The sequence below is a fragment of the Tyto alba genome, unplaced genomic scaffold, assembly GCF_018691265.1.
Source record: "Tyto alba isolate M040663 unplaced genomic scaffold, T.alba_DEE_v4.0 Super-Scaffold_28, whole genome shotgun sequence".
NCBI classification, from domain to species: Eukaryota; Metazoa; Chordata; class Aves; order Strigiformes; family Tytonidae; genus Tyto; species Tyto alba.
In genome coordinates this window covers 9,985,881-10,006,810 of record NW_024881302.1, presented here as the reverse complement: position 1 = coordinate 10,006,810, position 20,930 = coordinate 9,985,881, and the positions used below count along the sequence as shown (strand labels likewise).

The 20,930-nt window shown below is 36.2% G+C and overlaps 1 protein-coding gene across 1 annotated transcript in view; it reads right to left on the bottom strand.

The window, feature by feature from the left end:
• The window catches only part of SMG1 (SMG1 nonsense mediated mRNA decay associated PI3K related kinase), a 70,180-nt gene that overhangs the window by 10,093 nt on the left and 39,157 nt on the right, over window positions 1–20,930 (bottom strand). The window contains exons 26-51 of the mRNA XM_032983572.2: window positions 19,140–19,249; window positions 18,616–18,763; window positions 18,076–18,235; window positions 17,282–17,402; window positions 16,342–16,590; window positions 15,753–16,037; window positions 14,624–14,768; window positions 14,200–14,338; window positions 13,699–13,929; window positions 13,423–13,600; window positions 12,440–12,601; window positions 11,914–12,131; window positions 11,565–11,719; window positions 10,415–10,637; window positions 9,214–9,460; window positions 8,383–8,612; window positions 7,588–7,836; window positions 7,058–7,196; window positions 6,861–6,970; window positions 6,015–6,233; window positions 5,401–5,591; window positions 4,601–4,773; window positions 3,948–4,227; window positions 3,004–3,276; window positions 2,637–2,871; window positions 904–1,130 (exon numbers count right to left, since the gene is read on the bottom strand). Coding sequence (XP_032839463.2) covers window positions 904–1,130; window positions 2,637–2,871; window positions 3,004–3,276; window positions 3,948–4,227; window positions 4,601–4,773; window positions 5,401–5,591; window positions 6,015–6,233; window positions 6,861–6,970; window positions 7,058–7,196; window positions 7,588–7,836; window positions 8,383–8,612; window positions 9,214–9,460; window positions 10,415–10,637; window positions 11,565–11,719; window positions 11,914–12,131; window positions 12,440–12,601; window positions 13,423–13,600; window positions 13,699–13,929; window positions 14,200–14,338; window positions 14,624–14,768; window positions 15,753–16,037; window positions 16,342–16,590; window positions 17,282–17,402; window positions 18,076–18,235; window positions 18,616–18,763; window positions 19,140–19,249 — 5,097 coding nt within the window. The remainder of the gene's footprint in view (window positions 1–903; window positions 1,131–2,636; window positions 2,872–3,003; window positions 3,277–3,947; window positions 4,228–4,600; window positions 4,774–5,400; window positions 5,592–6,014; window positions 6,234–6,860; window positions 6,971–7,057; window positions 7,197–7,587; window positions 7,837–8,382; window positions 8,613–9,213; window positions 9,461–10,414; window positions 10,638–11,564; window positions 11,720–11,913; window positions 12,132–12,439; window positions 12,602–13,422; window positions 13,601–13,698; window positions 13,930–14,199; window positions 14,339–14,623; window positions 14,769–15,752; window positions 16,038–16,341; window positions 16,591–17,281; window positions 17,403–18,075; window positions 18,236–18,615; window positions 18,764–19,139; window positions 19,250–20,930) is intronic.

Genomic DNA, 20,930 nt, shown 5'->3' with positions numbered 1-20,930 from the left:
TAGCGTATGGGGTAAAAAGGTGGAGGATGAGGCCTTGGGTTATGGCTGAGATAGTTTAACAGCTTGCCGCTCCTGAAGAGGTGGTCTTATCCTCTCCCTCCTTTATATCACTTTTGACCCTCAACTAACAGGCTGAGCAGGCTTGCCAATGGGTAAACCAGGAAAAGCTAACTTAAGAGAAAAAAAAGTTGTTTTCAACTGGTACAGCAGCCTTTACTGCACCAATGATGGAGCCACCATAACTGGCTTAAGGGAAGCAGCAAAATCACCCCTGCTCGGCAGAAAGCTTTTGAAACAGCTGTCATCTACCAAGCACTTCCCCAGAAAGGTCCTCTCCCACATTACAAGACACACAAGTCTTTTTGTTTGCTTGAGGTTTTGTTTATTTGTGTGTGGGGTTTTGTTTTTGTTTTTTTTTTTTGGTTTGCTTGTTGTTGTTTTTTTTTGGTTTTGTTTTTTTTTTTAATGTTTGTTTGTTTGTTTTTTAAATCAAGTCACTGATTCATTATGCAAAAGCTGCTCATCAAAGCTTCTGATGAAAGGAGTGCCATGGTTACAAGCTCTCCCTTTCAGGGGTTCCTCCCACAAACTAATGGATCAGTTGCTATTTTTAGCATCCCATAATGTCAAACATAAAATCACAACTACATATTTTGGAAGAAGTTAACTACCAAAAGTTGACTTTAAGGAGATGTAAATGTAAATTTCCATAGCTCTGTATTTCTACGGATGCATGCATATCAATGCATAGAGAGAGCAAATGTGCACACTTTAGACACTGCACTCTGCTTAAGGGCATTCTTGGAGAAAAAAAGCCCGTATGTCAGACAAATAGTAAAACTTAGACAAACTAATGTTCTGCAGTCTTCATTCTCTCATACATGAACTAAAAAAGTGATTTACCTTGCAACATCAATGTAATGAGTATGTGTTTCTTCCTCTAGTCCCATAGCAGCATTTCGTAAGTAGGCTTGAAGAGATTCAACCAACGCTTGCAAAGGGACTCCATCAGTAGTTTGCTCAATAAGATTATCTAATTCATGGAGCATGCTTTCTAAAGTGTATTCTCCTTTCATTAAGCACCTAAGCGCTTCAGGAAAAATGATCTGTCGGAAGTTTGAGTTCAATTCCTGTTGGGAAGCAAGTATGCAAACATAAGAAATGTTCCCCTCTCAAAATGTATCATATGCAACATCTTTCTCATTTTAGTATTACACCATCCTGCAGTAGACAGTATCTAAAACATCACATGATGATGGTGAGCCAAGGCTCAAAATCTACTCTTTTTTTTTTTTTAATTGAAAGAAATCAGGAATACATTAAATCTTGTACAAACCCAAAGGTTTGACACTTGCACCATGTAGCAACAGCAGCCTCAATAGCATCAGCAGCAATACCTTACAGCAATCCTCAGCAGAGAATTAGGGGTACAGAGACCACACTTTGCTAACTGAATTTGTCAAATTATGTCGCTTTTCCATTAGGTAACTATAAATGAGTGAGTTAAATTATTTACTGAATTTATGATTTGTTAAACTGATTGGACTAGGCAAGGGAAAAGAATCAAAAACTTGCCAGATAGTGATTATTTTGCTAGAGACCTACTCACGCCGCAGAAATTGATGCAGGTTAGAAAAACAGTAACTTAAGTGGTACACAGCAATTCTCCCCAAGCAGAAAGCATCAGCAGGCTAAAGGTAGCTATAGAGAGAACAACCAATATGTTCTGTCTCCAAAATGAGACAAGACATACCAAAAAGATGAGTTATCTTTACTGGCCAGTGAGCTACACATCTGACCTAAGAGCTAGTAAGGAGTACAACAATGTGTGGGTAAAAGATCTCAGCAGCAATACAATGAAATTGCATGCATATTTCTGAAAAGTTTCTGAAGCGTTATTACTTTGAAGAGTGAAGAAACAAAGTGATGAAAACCTCAATCCGCTTACACAGGTTGGTAGGAAAATATTCTTCAAATAAAATATGGTTGAAGCAAAAACCTCGAAAAACTATTTACACCAGCCACAGTTTATAAACCAACTAAGTCTTCAGCAGATATTTTACTCAAGCTGCTGCTAATTTTTTTTTGTTTTATTAAAGTGGAAACACTTCTAAACCACAAAATTATTAATGCATCTTTCTCCTTCCCAATCTTGGAGAGAGACACCTGTAAAACAGGTTTTCAGAATTTGTTTAAAACTACTTGTTTCAGGTAAAAATAGGCAAGGCTTAGCAGGAGCATAAAACAGAATCAGCACAGATTAAACAGTTTAGAAGTTGTTTTGGACTACCAACAACAGAAGAAAAGAATGAAAGCAAGACACAAAGCTGGTGTGTCTATAAATCTGATACCAACTTCTTTCTCATGGTTACTTACTTGACAGCAGCTTTTACAATTTGTCATGTATAGAGCAAAATGGTTTCTTTCAACAAATAAAAATGTAAATGGCAGGAGCAAATGACTGTTCAACTCAGCCAAATACAGCAATCAAGACTGAGGTCTACCCAAAAAAAAATCATCTCAGCAGCATCATAAACAAACATTTAGCTGTTTAAGGAAGAAGCTATTAAGAATGGCTTAGCTGAAGCATTAGAAGGTTAAGGATGAAGAAAGAAAAAGTAACATAAAAGTGCCACCTGAAGTGAGATATACACTCCGTTTGCTAAGTGAACTGCTTCTGATGCTTCAATTGGGTTAGGAATATCTAAGTCCTGGGGTACAAGATGACACTGCTTCAGCAGCTGCACAAGGCACGTAACATTCCCACTCATGCTGCAAAGCTCCTCCAAGAACCAGGCTCCATCTCGTGAAGTCAAATCAACCAGTTGCTCTCCAGCGCTAGAGGCTGCACCTTCCATCATCAGATTTCGCCTAGATGAATTATGACAGTTAGACAACCTTCCTGCTACTGCATTCTCCACGTGACTGTGTCACTAGAATATTCCTTTTATGTGGTCTCAAACATGAATGGCATACAAGAAAATTTCACAAAAGGCAACTCACCTTGTCAGCGCACGAAGAGCAGAGATGATAACACTTGCTAAGCTCAGTGAGCCCTCCTCTCCATTTTCATGAAGGAAAACTTTTATGCAACGTTCAATTTCTTTCAGTTGCTCTTCACAAACAGGTACAGTAACTGCCTCCTGTTTCAAACGCTCCACCTGCCTGATAAGTCTGTTATTTATATCTGCGGCATAACGCTGTAGAGTCATTTCCGTAGCCGTTATGAACTGACACATACTTGGAGGTGGTTGAGGAGCATATTGCATTTCATACCTGCAAAGCAAAAGTACAGTGACAAAACTCTCCCTTCTCAACTGCTAGCAAATTGCATTCTGCTCTGTGGGTAGGAAGAATAGTCTGCATTTGAACAGTTCCCATGTCACCTACTCTATAGCAACTTGAAATACCACAGCAGTTGATGACACTTTCATAAAGACAATCAGTAGTCCTTAAGGCAAAGAATTAATAAAAATAAGAAATAGGAAGGAAACAGGTTTCAGTGTTCAGTGTTGGAATATAATCTAGATCTTATAAGACAAGCAGTAATAATGCTGAAATAGCCTGATTTCAGAAAAATAGTTGCTTGAAATTCTGCTTTAATAAAAAAAAAATCTTTAGTTGACATCAGTGATTTTTAAATACTAGAAGTTTCTAAAACCCCTAAATATCACCACCCTAAAGCCACAAACATGGTTCTTCATTTGTTCATTACAGGGCAATGTTACTTGGTTTTCTTTTTGCAGTGCACAGATTAAGCTCTCAAACAGTAGTTGTAAAGGCAGTTTTTATCTTTTTCTCCAAACTTCTGGAATTACAATTTAATCTTGTTTTACTTTATAATTAGATCAGTCCTTGCAAAAGTATTCATTTTAATTAGAAAATCAAAATCCTGACATAGCTTGAAAATTAAGTTCTTCAAAAAATCCACAATTCTGTCAACTTACTTCCTAAAGATATCCTGACAACGCTCTATTGTCATGTTACAGATGAGTTCTTCCATCCAGGTTTTCCACTGCTCTATTCGGTGCTTCTGAAACACAGCTTTTGGATACTGAAGAGCTACTGTTGCATAGTTGTGCAATTGTTCAAGACAACCACGTAACACGGATCTTCTCTGCTGGAGAAGAGCACCAACTTCTCCTTCCAGTTGCTCACACTGACTGATTAGATGGGCCTGGCCTGCATTTTGCAGAAACGCTGTTGCAGGTACGTAACTTGGAGGACCTTTTAACAAAGATGGTTAAAAATTAAGATGCATCTCTGAAGCACACATTTTATGGCATACAAATACTGACCCTTAACATCTTTTCAAAAAATATTCTTTTACTTGTGATAAAGGAGGCATGGAGAATTTGTACAAAGAATTTTGTGCACAAAGAGAATAATCCTGTGCCCAGCTAGGGTAAGGTAGGCAAGTTCTTTCAGGCAACTTGGCACAGAAACCTTGAAATGCTCTAAATCACCCTTTGAAGAACCCCCTTTTCATTTATTCTATACAGGTCTTTGCCTTTATTTAGAGGATGCTCATAATGCCTCCTGGTATTAAAATCTAGTTATTTTCAAATCATTAGAAAACCCCACAAATACTATTTTATACCTAGGTCCATTTGTGTGCTAATTTCTTGAAGAAGACTTGCAAGTTGCGTTGCCTCTAAATTACTGAAAGCAGTTTGGTAATGTGTTATCCACTGCTCAAACTCATTCAGCTTCACCTGGATTGCTTCCTGGACAGCTCTTTGTTGAGACTGCAACTGCGTGTGCTCTGAATACCTGAATTAATGAAGCCACAAAATCAAGTAAGTACTACAAGAGGAAAAAAAACACCTTAACTATACTGAATACAAAACCATACTGAACAACACAACTACCTTGTTGGCCAGAAAATTAACATATCCTCACAAATAACCTAAAACCTTAACAATGTTGTGTTAATAATGAATTGTTTTCCTACAAAACAATGAATATATGTGCATATTCATGCAATTCTGAAAAATCCTTGATCAATTTCAAACAAACTTGAAAAATAAGAACTAGAAACTTAGATGAAAATATTTTTGTGCTATTTATCAACAGCTGCATTATGTGGATTAATCTGATGGGATACCATGTTCAGCACATTCTGTCTCTGGCCTTGAGGGTCAAGTGTGAGACGTGGACTAGCACAGGTTATATTGATAGAGTATGAGGTGTAGGGCATAAACAAGATCATTCAGTTGGAAAATGGCTTCAATAGTTCTTCTGACCAAGGAGTAACTTGCGTACTGTAGGAACAGCTTTTACCCAGCTATAAATCTCTCTCATATATACATTTCTAACATTCAACTTATGAGTACGTTACTAAACCGCCAACTGTATTGAACTGCGAGATTCCTGACAGAACTCCTGGCTCCTCTGTACCTGTGCTGAAGCGTGTGGGAGGGATGATCCACTCCTTCTGCACCTTCCAGAAATTCTATCTCCTCCAGTAGTTTTCCTTGCAACTTTTCTACATCTGTCAACTGCTCTTGCAGGTTCAGATACTCTTCTAAACTACTGTCCAGTTTTGGCAGCACAGCAAGCATTTCATCTCTGTTCTTAAACCAGTTAACCTACAACCAAGACACAGACATTATAGAACTGGACTTAGTTCAAACAGGTAAGAGAAAGTAACATATGGCAGCACTTAATCCTTCAGTGATATTGTTCACCTAGGACTACCTCCAGTGCTACAAGTGCTAAAGCTTAATGGACATTCTTTAGACTGCTCTCTCAATCTCTGTTTTTATTCCTCTAGCCCAGATTAAAGCAAAACATTAGAACTTGTTTTAGAATTAAGCACACAGAAAATGAAAACTAAGTACTTGCAAGTTCCTTGTAAGTACTGCCCTCAATAATAAAAACTCAATTTTGCTCAATAAAATTTGTGAACTATTTCCAATAAGTGACCACTATGCCCAAAATGCAAACAGATGAAGTGAAAGCACAGGGCCTACTTCGGCTATAAAATAAAAAACTATTGTAGTAAAACTCACCTTTATCTCAGCAACTCTTGAAGAAAAGAGACTACGTGTAATATCTCTTTCCATTTCTCTTTTGCTTTGTTTGTTTTCAGCCTGCTGGCCACCACCACCATAGACAGCTCCAGCAAATCCTGCTTCACCTCCTGCTGTCCAGTCCACCAGAGGATCATAAACAAAAGCTTCAAGCAATGTAAGCAAAGTCTCTCTCCCACGCCGCATAATATGAAGGACCTGCATTATATTTTAAACACTCATTCTGATCTTGCATTATCCTTGTAGAACAGTGGAATTTTAAATGAAAATACTGTATTTGAGTAGGTACAGAAATCCATAACTTATCCCTAACTACTACAAATACAGGAAGAACACCACAGTATGTACAAATGCAACTAGCCTGTAGTAACATCACTAAAACTAAAGACTGCATTCTGGCCTTCCACACAAACTCTGTATTCTAGCAACAGACAGTTGAGGAAGACGACTCTCCTTTATTCAGAGCACTTTTCTTTTTAGAAATATATCCGTCATGTTTATAAATGATAAGTCCTGAAGAAAGAGGGTAAACAAAGCTTCACCAAAAAGCTTCAGGAAAAACATAACATTTTACATCTAGAGCTACAAGTCCTCCCTCCCTCCCTGAATTGTAGTTGTACCACTACTTGTATATGTATTTATCTGACATCTTTGTATTTCTTAAATACCTACTATAAGATGTATCTAAAATAAATCCAATTTAAAGTCACAGAAGAAAAGGTGAAGGTTTTAAATCAACAGCAGAATGTTTAATGGAAAAGTTCCAAGATAGTATTTGGCAAGTGATAGTATCTAAGATAGTATCTGGCAAGTTTCCTAACTTACCTGTTCACAAGAAAGCCTGAAAACCCCTTCTACGCCTGTCACTCCAAGTGCTGTTTCAATATTGTGCGTCATACGGAACGGAACCTTCTCTGGTACCCTAAGGCTTTTCCCTTTAAGATAAAAAATTAAGTTGTTTCTTTTAGTTACCAAGAAGGGAAACCTTTTATTTGAATAACATATAGCATTTTTTAGATTACCTTTTTCAAAGCAAACATTATAATCTATGTGGACAACTTCTCCTGTAGTCATATCTATAAGAACATTATCCAGATGTCTGTCTCCAAGACCAATGATGTAGCCAACCATGGACATAACTGCAGTGGATCTTGCATACGACTTTAAAGAGAGTTTCAGGAAAAAATTATTTATGGGAATCCTCTGCCAACACATTGGACTGACTACCATCTTAAAACATTATTTTAAGTGTAAGTGTAAGACAAATCAAAACCAACTTATTCCAAGCTGTTTTTTATTTGTTGTCTGATGATATCTTACAAGAGTTTTCATGTCTTAGGCTGATAATTCTAGTATAACAACTTAGAGCTATCAGGTGTATATCCATTTTTTTTATTCCAGATGGTACAATTTCCAACAGTTCCCATTACATGAAACTTCAGTAGTGCTAGCTCACAAGTATCGTTGCTTGAACACATCCCAGGCATTTGTTGCCCCTCATCCCATTAAAAACACAGCCTTTCAAAGGGCAAAGATATTTGTTATAACTTACCTGTGTAACTCTCCACCATTCATCTGGTGTAGTACATGATGACCAGAGCTCCTTAGCTAGGAGATTCGGGGGAGTTGCTTCCATCAGTTCTTCTAGAACAGTCCTCATGACATTCAAGGGCCAGTCACGACGTGACACATCAAGACTAAGCCCAACTGCCTTTAAAGCAGGTCCAATTTTACTGTAGTAAAGTTCACTGGGCCTAGGCACTATTCCAGGATTCTGAGGAGTCTGGTAAGAGTCCTGAGCCTAGAAGAGGTAAGAATGGTAGTTTACACATCACAACTCATTACCACAGAAGAGTATCCCAAATTCAGTTTTGGCGAGAATGAAATATGAAATCAATTCCTCCACTGAGGATGACTTTTACAGCTCAGATAATTCTTTCAAAATTCAATAGTTAAAAAAGCCTCAACTGAAAACACACTGTTTTGGCTTAATTCTACTTTTATCAAGTAACAATTTCAAAAATATAAACGTAAAAATTATATTTAAAATGAAATGTGGAACTAAAATGATTTTAACTAAGGTTAACTATTTGTTCAAAAACAGTTCTCCTTGAATTATTGTGCCAGAACAGTATACTTATGTTATGTACTGTAATATATATACATACATGCAATTTAATTGACATCAAATGAAATCCCAAGAGATATGAATATACAGAACCATTCTGCATTATTATAAAAACAACCCACAAACCTTTTAAGACTACATTATTTAGGATTGCAAAACAAAGCAGACTCAGTATTTCCCTTCTGAATTGTTCTAGCTGGCATAAACCACACTTGTTACCTTTTGTGCTTGTAAAGCAGCTTCTCGCTGTTGCCACCGTTTGTAAAGACCAAACAAAGGTGTAGCTCCATCCACCCACTGGATCAAGCCTGACCTTGTTCCCAGAGGTGTCACAGAGTAGTGCCTCGCATGGAACCTCGGTGTCTCTTGACGGTTAATAGTAGCAAACATTGTGTTCACAATTGATAAGAATTGCATGATTCTTTCATCTAGATGCAAGTCTTCCAAACCTGCAATAAATTTATTTTGTTTAAAATTTAATTTCTAGATTCAAAAAAATTCTTCTCTTAAAGCTCAAAATCTAGCATTGTTTGAAATCCTACTTCTTTTCAGACTACAAATTGTGTAAATTATGCAGACTAGGGATGAGTTGTTCAGCCAAAACCTAAATGTTTACATAGCATTTACCTACTAAAATCACCAGTTTATGACAGTTCTCTCCAAGCAGTACACACAACTGTTACTAACAACGAACAGGTCTTTCAGGGAAGGCATGAAGCCTCTAAAGTTCTCTTCTGGGCAATACCTTAAGCTTCTGGAAAAGCGCATCCAGCTAATCCTATCAGTATGCAACCAGAACACTTTCTGATGCAACTTTTATAAAGAAGGGATCTGAAACACCCCTGACAGTTTTATAAGGCAAAATCCCTTGAAAATGTATGGTGAAGTGGGAGGTGGGGAAGAGGGGGAAGCAGATGCTCTAAACAGCTCACTCTCTCTATCATGCAAGCAGATAAAACTAAAGTTGCAACCATGCATCTTCCCAAGGCTAATATAGTCTGATTTATAACAAGAGACAGTAAGTTGTATGAGAAAACTTCAATTTCTTACCTTTGAACAAGTAGGGATAGTTCTTGCCATCTGAACCCAGGAAAAGCAGCTTTTTAGGTTTGGTTTTTGTAGGCAGGATTGTGATGGTGCTGCCCACACTATGAATTGTGACTGTGTCTCTCGTAGATACTTCTCCAGGAAGTGCTATTTCAGTGTTCATCATGGCAGCCAACCAAGGACTTATTTCTTCAAGTCGTAAAAGGTAACTAGCCCGTTTCTGTGCTCTTTGCTGCAAACTTAGCATAACCTATTGCAAAGAAATTTTTTGGTTTAGGTTCAGGCTCCCCTTAATAGCTAGTGTTAAAAACACACTCACCACCAAAAAAGACTCAATGGTGGTAATCTTTGAGGTTTTTCTTAAACTACCTTTCATCCTTGATGTCCTACTATAATCCATTTACAGCTTAGGATAAAGATGACAAAAACTAAGAAGACATCCTTTATGCAGCAAATCTACCCTGCCTGGTGATAAGCACCAAAGTCGCAACAAATCAAACTCCTCAAGAGGCTTGCTCCTGCATTTATAAATATTTGAGCTGTGGTCAAAGGCAGCAGCGTTTAGCAACCTCCTGTTTATGTATCTGTGTGCTTACTTGTTCTGCAAAGTAGAAGGGGAACTACAAAAAAAACTAGTCTATTTGTGTGTAAAATCTAGGTTCTGTCTAGTAAGACTTTCAAAAACCACCAGGTTGGCTCTAGATATTCAAGTGAATACATATTTTGTTTCTCCTCAGACCCATTAAAAACACAAACAAGGCCACATAACAAAGTATCTTTGGGAAGAGTTGATCATTTGAAGGTTGCTGCACAGCTTGAGGACTACACTTAGATAACCAGAGTACCAACTTGTTAAAATTTAAATCCACTAAACTCAAATGGCATAGAGTTTCAGAATGACAGTATTTAAAAAAATAAAGCCCTCTGCCCCCAAAGCTGACAGAATCCTAGTCAGCAGAAGATACAAGATTTGAAAAAAAAAAATTTAATTGGGTAGAAATGCAATAATGCAGACCATCAGTAGCACTTGTTACAGAGGCAAAAGTTACTGCTTTAGTGTCTAGCATGCCTGTGGTTGCAGAGAAGACAAAGTTTCAGGCTGCAATTTTGATACAGCAAGAGAATACTTAAGAGATGGTCAAGCGCATGGTGCAGCAAGAGCGTCAAGTCTCTACACCGTACTCTTCATCTGTGCATATAATACCTCTTTAAATGGGAGCCAGCTGCTTCCAGGTTTAGCAGGATTCAAAGGATTCTTAAGTTTCTCTAGTGCATTTTCAATTGCATCTCCATAGTTATCCTGAAACCATTTCTCATGAGGAGTTTCTGCAGGAGCTGCAGTGATGCTTCGTACATGTTCCAAAGCAAATACAATGGGCTTCATTAGAGCTGTATGCTTTTCACGCATGATTGCTATTTTCTCCTCTCTATTTAAAAAAAAATAAATAATTTTCCTCTTAACTCCATAAAACCAAGTTATTTCACAAGCAGAGCATTTAAATAAGACTGCAAACGAGACATCTAAAAATTCACAACAATTATTACATCTCTAAAATGAGGTCTTCCAGGATGACCATATTAAAAAGAAAAGTGTATCATTTCACATTGACTGCATGTTACCCTGAACCACACTTTTTTTCTCAACTGAAACACTTGAACTGGGTTCTTCACCACGAGAAACTCTGAGAAGCCTAGAGCTCAAACCACTCTAAGCAACCGATTTCCTTTAATAAATGAACTCCTTACTACTACTTCCTGAGGATGTATCACACTATAAAGGGGAAGGGAGCAATTCAGATCATGCTGTTTTCCTGTTCCATGCCAGCCCTGACTACAGAAATCAAAAAGCAATCATAAGGTTAGTCAGGTGCCCAGTGAATGGCTCTCCTCTTCCACAAATCCATCCACAGGAGAACCCAGTTGAGGGAGAAAAAAAAAACTTGCAGAACACTGAAAACCAAAAGCAGATTAAGACATTCTGTTTATTCCAAATATTTGTATTTACAGTAAACTCCAAATAGATTACACCCTTCTACATGCTGGTCTTCATTTCAGCTGACTTGTAAGAAAGGTCTTGGAAATGAAGAACTATAGGATCTCATAATCCACCACTTAATATGCACTGGGTTCTAACACATTATTACTAAGGAAATCCCAACATGGTTTCACAGGTAGACTGTTGATGTTTCTCACTGAATTACAGTACTAGATGTAGCATCAAAATGTTCCTGAAATGAGGTCACTGGCTTATAGAGAAGCAGCTAGGACAGTATGAATTCACAAGCAACACCACCGTTGATTATGCTTCCCCAAGAACAAACAATTATCACTTGAATTATTCAAAACAGACATACTTCCGTAAAGTGTTGTTGTTTTGGACCCTCTTGACTTCATCTTCCAGTTGTTGAATCCTTCTAAGGACGTACATGTGCTGCTGCAGTAAAACTCCCAACCAAAGTTCATCCCAAAGAACTGTAACTCTGCGCAGCTCAGCCACTAGCATCTGAACCTGTATAAAATAAAGATTCACTTACTTTTAAGACTACTATTATGAATCATTTTTGTAGATGAACAACTTCAAAAAGATGACAGCCTACCAGCAAAGAAGTAACAAACTTTCAGTAGGTCTGTCCACAAGATACAAAAATTACCTATTTTGTGGTTCAAATAAGAGCACAAGTAGCATACATTTGAATTATTTACCTGCAATACCATAGTTGGATTTGCAGCAGAGAGTTTCTCCACAATTTTGCTGTAACAATCTTGCATCATTGCTTGATCTTCATTTAAGCCAACTTTTGTGTCATCTTTACTACTTTCTTGAGAAGCTGGGGGGCTCCCTCCATCGCATTCACCACCCAACAGTTCTTCTCCTTGAATATTACCCAGCAAAGTAGGGATGGCAGAAGGCAGCTTGTTTCCTAAATTAAAAACAGATTTTAAAATATTAGTTGCACTGTTCAGGCCTTGAAAGATACATCACTCAACAGTTCATTTAGCATCAGGTCCCCATATTACATTAAATACTAGCAAAGTACATGATGATAAAATTGGAAAAACTAACCTTTTTGCCAAACTGTTAAAAGAAAGGTATCAGTGAGGTCCCGTAATAAAAATATTCTTAAAATAGAAAAATATCAGAGTTACTGAAAAACCCCCTATCATTTTATCCAGTATATAAAAATGTATTAGCTAAAGTGTATTTGAGCATTTAATTTTTCCTCCATACCTGAAGCCTGGGATTCACTGCTAAGTGAAATGGTACCCACTATTGCAGGATATAGTATGAGATGAGGAGAATCTTGAGCCACTCGACACAGTAAGTTGCAAATACTCTGACGAACATACACTTCTGGGTGATTCAGGCGGGAGAAAAGCTGAGGTATAATACCTTCATAAACAGGAAAAGAAAATGTGCAGATTCATTTAATTTCACTTCCTATGATGTAGAATTTAATTTTGTTTTATTTATAAAAGCATGCTGTTTTTGCACTGGGAGAACATAAATGTCTAGTTTCCCAATAAAAACTTCTTTTAAGTAACTGTCTTTCACAGTACAGGCAATAGTTTATTTTCTTCTACTATTCAAATACAGGTAACATCAGATGCAGTATACAAATCCTTTAGTCAAGCACCAGGAATCCAGTTTTGCACACTATATCTGTTATATCATTTTTTGAAAATAAGAGGAGTCTGATCAATAGCTCTTGAAGTCAGCATAACTGAATGTTTCAAAAGAAAGTAGAATTTTGCAATAGTCAGTCCTCCTTGTCTGCTGCCTTCCACACTGTAACTCAAAAAACTTTTGCGGGAAAGTCCCTGAGCAACCAGAACCAGTACTGTAGTGACAAACAACTACTTCAGAGACATCTGGCTTTAGCCACACATCTGTCTCTGAACTGCATTTCAAACTGTAGCTAGGAAGAAAACCTACCCCATTTTTTAAGGTAGTAATACAATGTAATATTTCACAAGCTACATCTCCTTTCTCCTTTCGGAAGGGAGGGGATCAGATTCTGTGCTACTTGCCTATTCTAAGATCAGAATGCATGACAGACTTTTAACACCTTTAAATTAAATTTAGTAAGAGACAGGCTCTCTTTCCATCATGCTTAAATAAAAATTTTATGAAAGTACAATGAATACCTTTCTGCTTGTATTTAGAGAAAATGTACCAAAATTAATTTTGACAACTAGATAACATATACTTACCTCTCCAAGGAGCGGTAGGTGTAGTTTCTAGCCCATGCTCAAGATACTGTCTAAGTTCTCCAGCATGTTTCACAAGCAATCGTAACAGTCTTAGGGTTGCCATCACAATAACATCATCAGTGCTTTGCTCAGAAGTATTTCTTAAGTGCAGTCTGGGATCATCTTCATCAAGTGGAACCTTGAAAGAAAGAAATACTCCCCTAAGCTAAGTATCCTAAATGACGATATGAACTGTAAAGTTTGTAAGTGGATTTCCTCATCGGCACAAACACTAACCTGACCAGCATTGAGTTTGAGGAAAGTGAAGTATGCACTGCAGGAGAGTTTATAGAGACTGAAGATCCTGTCTACAACTTTCCTCCACACTTTAATTAACCCTTCTGTTGCATTTTCATCAAGATCTGAAAGCCAGGGACAACTTGTTAATAATTGACGCCATATAACATCCACCATATCATCTTCTTCATTGTCTTCATTTTCAGTGATTTGTAGAGTCATATCTTCATCCTAAATGCAAATAAAGAGAAAACAGGTTTGACTAAGTCCTCCAACCTTTTCTACAAGCAATATTAGTTTTTATATTATTTGATCATATTACCATATTCCGTGAAACAGATGTGTTACCAGTTAGCTAACAGATGGTTTCTTAAAGAACTCCTAAATTCTCTGAATTGTAACTTTAAAACATTTACAAGAGTTAATATGAATCACAAGTAGAAGAAAAATAAGGTTCACACTGAAGTTGAACATTTTTTAAGCAAGCAAATCTACAGTTACCTGAATCCCAGCTGGACGACACACTGCCTGCCCAAGAATCCCATAGATTTTCTCTTTATCTTCTTCTGCAATGTTGTCTGGAAGCAAGTTCTGAACCTCTGATTTTTCCCGGGGCAGCAGACGAACACCTTCTCCCTGACTGTAACATTTAATGAATTATTGATCCCCAATATATTAGTATTTGTAGAGTTACTGAACCCATTAAGACTGTATATATAAAAATTCTTGAGAGAAGAAGTCTTCATCCTTATCTCAGAACTGAACTCGCTTCTCTTTACAGAGGACAAGTAATCAAGAGAATATTCAGTTCTCTGCTCATGTGTGACTTCAGACCACAAAGAACAGGAATCATAAATACAAAGCTAGGGTTTACCTTAAGGAAACTAATTGTGCCACATAAATTTAAACATTACAATTCATTTACCTGGCATTATCAACTACTTTCCGGCCCCATCTGTAAGCCCAGCTAGCCAGGGCTGCCCAAGACTTGGCTACTTCAGGTGCCTGTACTGAAGACAAGTGATACAGCTGTCCCAAGATGAAGTCAGGTTCTCCAACTCCAATATTTACTGTGGTGGAAGAAATAGAGCAATACATGTTATGATGTAAAACAAACTTCTAATTCCCTTAACATAGAAAATAACATCAAAACATGTAATATTTTTTTTGGTCAAGTTAGTACCCAAAAGTGTAAAATCTTCCAAAATGCCATTATGTTTCAGTTCTGACATTGGCTGCAAAACAACAAGTTTTTCATTTGCTAACAACCACTGCCTGCACTCTACAATTGCTTTATCTTTCACAAAAAGATGAAACTGAGGCAAGAAACTCATGAAGAAGAGCAAGATACTTCAGAGAGGAAACTTTTATGAAGTACCTAGGGCAGTGTATTTGTGTATATATTTATTTTCTTAATCATCAAGTGAGAAAGCACCTACTACTTCACATCCATTAACAGCTCTAAAATAATTCTGACTCTGCAAGAGGGGAACTAAATTATTTATGAAATCCATGTTTAAGCAAAGAACTTTATCTTGACATTTGGTACAAAGTCTGCCTAAAATTGGGAATTAGAATACATTTTGTAGCAACAACAGAAGTGTTCAAACTAAGTATAGATTAAAGAACACGAGAAAACCTAAGGCAATTACTTTTCACACTTATCAGGGCTTTCAAAATACAAATCCTGTTGATGCTTAATCTGAAAGATCTCATTCAAACTTTAGGAAATATAGCAGCTGAAAGCAGACAAAAGCATGACAAAATTTTATATCCTCCTCATAAAATAAACATATTCCGGTTCCTTCTTCAGGTCATCACCACTTGAATGAGAAAAATGATAATTATGAAATGTCAGTATTAAGGTGTTTAGTTTTTTTAATTGTATATAGTTACCTATTGCACAAAACATACACTGCTTATGTGCATATTAGGAAAACAAAAACACGAGTGATGGAGCACATAGTCTTTATCAATATAATTGCTGCTATTCCTCAGTACAATTATCAGTAACTTACTGAACAAAAAAAGAATATGAAGTAGAACAATTCTACCTGTAGATTCACTTTCAATCCTAGGATATTCTTCTTCTAGTGTATTAACAGCTGGGAGATCAATCAAATTATATATGTTTTTAGACAAGGTAGACAGACCAGTGTGATTCTGCTGCTGTCGAGCTCTATATACTTGTTTCAACTGTCCTGAAATCTCTTTCCATTCTGCTTGAATCCATTTAGCCAGAGTGAGAATAGATTTAGCAACCGCATATTCAGCTTTGGCAGATTTGCAAAAGGATATGGCACAAGAACTCAGCATTTCCATGGCATGTGTTGACTGACCTGCATATCATGAAAAGCACATCTTCAATAGAGTGTTAACTTTATTCAAAACACTTCTGAAATTCAGCATATCCAGATACACCTTGTAACAATATATTTTTACAGAGAAAATTGTCTTTTGAAGTTAAAAATTACAAGTAAGAAAAGACTTGTGAAAATATTTTCAGACTGAGACAACAGTTAATAGGATGAAATCAGTTCTTAATGATACTGTCCTATTATGGTTTCTTCAAGGTCAGGGGAATTAGTCTGCTTACATGGACAAGAAGCTCAAGTATTTACAACATAATTAGCAAATACTCACCTGCTGTGTATAACAACTTTGTTTTCTCAATATCAAGTTCAGGACCCCATTTTTCATCTATCTGGCCTGGTGCAGACAATTTTTTAAAGTGCTGGACTAAATCTTGTGCAGTGGTGGTTTTTCCTAGCTGAACTTCACTGCACTGGGCAAGCAGTCGTGTAGCTAGGGCAATATTTCCTCGCTTCCGTGCAAATTTTGCTGCTGTTAATCCCAGCTCCATTAGGTGGCTTTTGATTGGGACTGTTGGTTCTGAAGAAAGCAATATATTGTAAACAAAATTATTAAACAAACAATAATTGCACCTGGGTTAATTTCTGCCCCATGTATTCTATACATGGCCATCAGTTAAAAAAAATAATTCAGCTGTTTCTTATTTCTTAACACCTCCTTCAGAAATTTAGATAACTTAATTTCTGCCTTGAATGTTTATATACCTCATCTGAAAAAAAAAAAAAAAAAAACCAACAAAACACAACATCCATATCTTATCTGCTGGACAAAAGAACAATTTTTTCACTGTAAGCACTCTTCCCAACTAAGAAATCTACCTGTCACCTGATACAACGTTTTCTCCCATTATCTGTTATCACAGTGCATGTGGCTTTCATGACTGTTTTTAAAGACCCATTATTGATAGTGTTGAATTGTTCAAATGTGAAAGCATTTAAAGTATGAAGAGATGAGTAAGTAAAGTGCAGTTACAGCACAGAACTTCTAAGCATTTCAGAAGAACGTTTTTTCTTTTTAACACTGTCTACCACACAGTAGTAATTATGACCCTTAGTTGTAAAGCAAGACACTTAAATAATAACCAAAACTTGGCTTTCAAAAAGTAATCCATCTAAATAACAGAAAAACAGACAGCTGCTGCTTTCAGCAGAAGATTTAAGTTCAAATTCTACATTTACCTTTTATAACACTAAAATGAGAGCTTATATACCTTTAAGTTTTTCCATCAATTGATTCTGGTACACTGTGTACCTCAGTGCATGCATCCATGGCCTTACATCATGCTGTTTGCAAGACCTCAAAGCATCGTTGAAGAGAGGTATAAGACAGTCCTGAAAGAGGCACAGAAGTTGCATAAATGTCACGAGAGACATCTTTATTAAAATGTATTTTCCTTTATTAAAATCAAGGACCATTTTAGTGCAGAGCAAACATTCCTATTTGTATTAGTAGCCACTCTTCATCATAAACTAATAAAACATAAATACGCTTTATGCAACTCTAAAAAGGCATGCTTGATTTTGAGAGAACAACACTAAGACTAGCTCAAAATCAAGAAGAATTGCTTTCTGAACAGTGCGATTAGAAATCAGAACTAAATCATTCATGCTGGTTGAAGTTTGACATTGAGTTTTTAATTGCTGAAGTGATTGGTTTTTGATAAGTATTTTAAAGTTATTTTTAAAGTAAATTATTTGTGTATTGTAGGAATAAGTGCTACAATGTATTCAGAGAAGAAATACCAACACTTCTCTAAAAAGCAACTACCAATAAAATTTCAAAAATACTATGTGTAACTGACAGCATATTTATACCTATAGAAGTCCAACTGTGATGTAACTTTAAAAAAACTTGGGTCAGACAAGTTAGAAAAATAAATGAGGTCTTTTTACAATATGATTAACAATGGTCAAAACAATTAATGTATTTTCTATATTCAATACTTCATGACATTACATGGAGAAAGACATTACTCCAATTTAGGTTTTAAACACACAGACATACCTCTGATGTCAGCCTGTTGGATACAGTGTTTTCCAAAGCAGAAGAACAATACAACTGAAGAGTGCTCAACACTGGTAAAGACTGAGACACAGTGAGTGTGGAAAGTCTTAAAGGTCCAATAGCGATTCGTGATGTTTGTTTTAAGTACTTAATAACGTTTCTGAAATAAAAGAATCAGAAGTCATTTTTGTTAGCTAGAACTTAACAGTAAACAATGATATCAAAATTACTGAAGAAAAAGCAAATTCAACCTCATCAAAGAGATGATGAGAAAATCTTGCAATAACATGCATAAATTACAGTATGATACTTTATTAAACTGACAAGAAGTGGCATTTTATCAACTTGAACTACATAATCTCCAAGTTAAACATCTTTTTTTTTCCTCAGTAAGCTTATAACTCAAAACAGCTAAAACTGGTAGCAAACTAGCATAGATGCTGCAATACAAAGCAGAGTACACTTTTCACCAAGTTGTTTAACAAACTAGAACAGCTTTTCACAGTATATTACATTCATTCATAGCACATTTCAACTTACTCAGATATCGACTGCCACTTTTGCTCCTGTTCTATGTGGTTTACAGCTGTTGCCAGACATACTGAACTTCTCAAAAGCTGTACTTCAACTGCTTTTTGAAGTTCTCTTGGATCAGGACTCAGCATATTAGGAAGGAGCTTCTTCATGTCTACATGGAGATTAAACAGTTGAAACCAACTAGAACTGCCAAATTTTATCAAGTGTCACCATCTGAGAATGCATTTTTGACAGCGTAGAAGTTTGGAAAAAACCCTTTTTAAAACAGATACATATTTAATATGTATGTATGTATTCATATTAGAAATTTATGATAGATTGCTTATAAACAAACACAACTCCAGAAAACACACTTGTATCAACATTTAGAATGACCACTGACAATCATTTTGAAGCTTGATTCATAAAGGTTATGTTCAGTCAATTGAACACAGCAAACTGCATTCAGAAATTTCAGTCCTAGACACAGACACATGGAGAAATATTTACTTTTGTATTTGAAGTAATGTTAACCTATGCATTTATACCTATTTTTTCTTTGGATCCCCCTGCAAGCAGGTTGATATTTTCTCCTGGTAATAATTCCAGTTGTTCAGTGCATTCAATAAGTTGTCCAGACTCAAAGCTGCTCAAAGATCTGCAATTCAATGTTTATAGTTTTATTTTCACATTTCTTACTTCATTCCAGTTGCTAAGTATTTTATACAGCAAAAAAGAAAGATTCAAGCTTAACTTAAAATCCTACAGAACATTTATGATTAATTCCAAGCAAAAATCCCAATTTTCACACAGATCAATAAAAGACAATAGTAGAGCACTAAATAGATAAATTCAGTATCAAAATGAAAGGGAAAAAAAAAAAAAAAAAACCAAAAACACACCTCTCCAGCTACAAAGCTTTTCATATTATCATCACACTATAGGTAATGCTCTTCTGTCTTAGTCAGGAAGACAAAGGTTGATTTTGGAAGTTTAAAAACAAAGAAAACCCCAAAACTTTCCCACCCACCCACCCCCCACAGAAAATTAAGTTTTGAGGTAGAATTTCATGAGGCCACGGTTTCAGTTCTTCAGTTTATATGAAACCAAAATTCCAGAAATACCGGAATGTTGTGCAGGTCATAGATTACACAAATTTATGTTGTTTAACTGCCTGAAGCAGCAAATTTAACTTCCCCCCCCCCCATTGTTCTACATTAGGAAATAATTTGGGCATTATAGACTTTTACAGAACTGCACAAAAAAAAAAAGGCACTGAAAAGTTAAGAGGCTTGGTGGCTCAGAATATAGAAGACTCAAAGGTTCAATATTCTTGTTACTATCAACTGAAGAAGGAATTATCTAATTATCTGCATTAGAAAAGGAAAAAATTAATATTCAGCATGTGAAAACTCCCCTTTCTGCTGGATTATTTCAATCCTCATTACTACAGAGTCTGTTCTCAGCCTGCTCAGGAGCATAAGAGTCAAAGTGCTGTGCATCATCAGGAGATCTTTACAGGACTTTTCTGATGATACAGTATCTTCCAGTAATTATCTGGATGAAAACTAACTAAAACCAGTCAAAACGATCAGACCTCTGCAACAGTGCAGCAAGCACTTGTGATGTTTATCAGAAGTACAGGGAGTTTACTTCACAAAAACAGAAACATTCAGAAATTACACATTTTCACATCCTTGAGAAGAACATACTCTTCTAATGGATTAACTGCAGAACACTGAGTTACTGCAGTAAGAAAAAGGATCGCCCCTTTTTCTGACAGAAGCAGTCATCTTTTCAGACCTGCAGTATTTTATTTTAAAGCTTACTTTTATGCTTTTATTTTCAAGTCAAGAAATTTCAGCCAAAAGGAGTTTATGATGTTTACCACAGTAGTACAGGAATGAAAAGTAATCAAGTTGTCAAATGAAACAGAAAGGACCCTTAAACCTTGAAGGATTATTTCAATGTCACAAACGTTTTTTCATGAACTAGACAAATATCAAGGGTTAGGAAATAAACACGCAAACTACAACTCTAAATTCCTTTTTTTTTCCTAAATGAAAAAAAATAATTTAAGCAGCCAAGACTATCTCCTTAAAATATTTCTTACATTAGATTAATGAATTCAAATATTTAAGTACTGTGCCACTGACAGGCATTTTATTTTTTACTATTAAGTTGTGCAAAAGCGTGCATCTCTGACAATAGAAGTACAATAAATTTGATAAATTTTACTTTCAATTAAAAGATGTTTTTCTTGAACACTAAGAAAACTCAGCAGTCAGAAAGCCACATTAACTGTTTAGAATAATGTTATCTGTACAGCTAGTAAATAT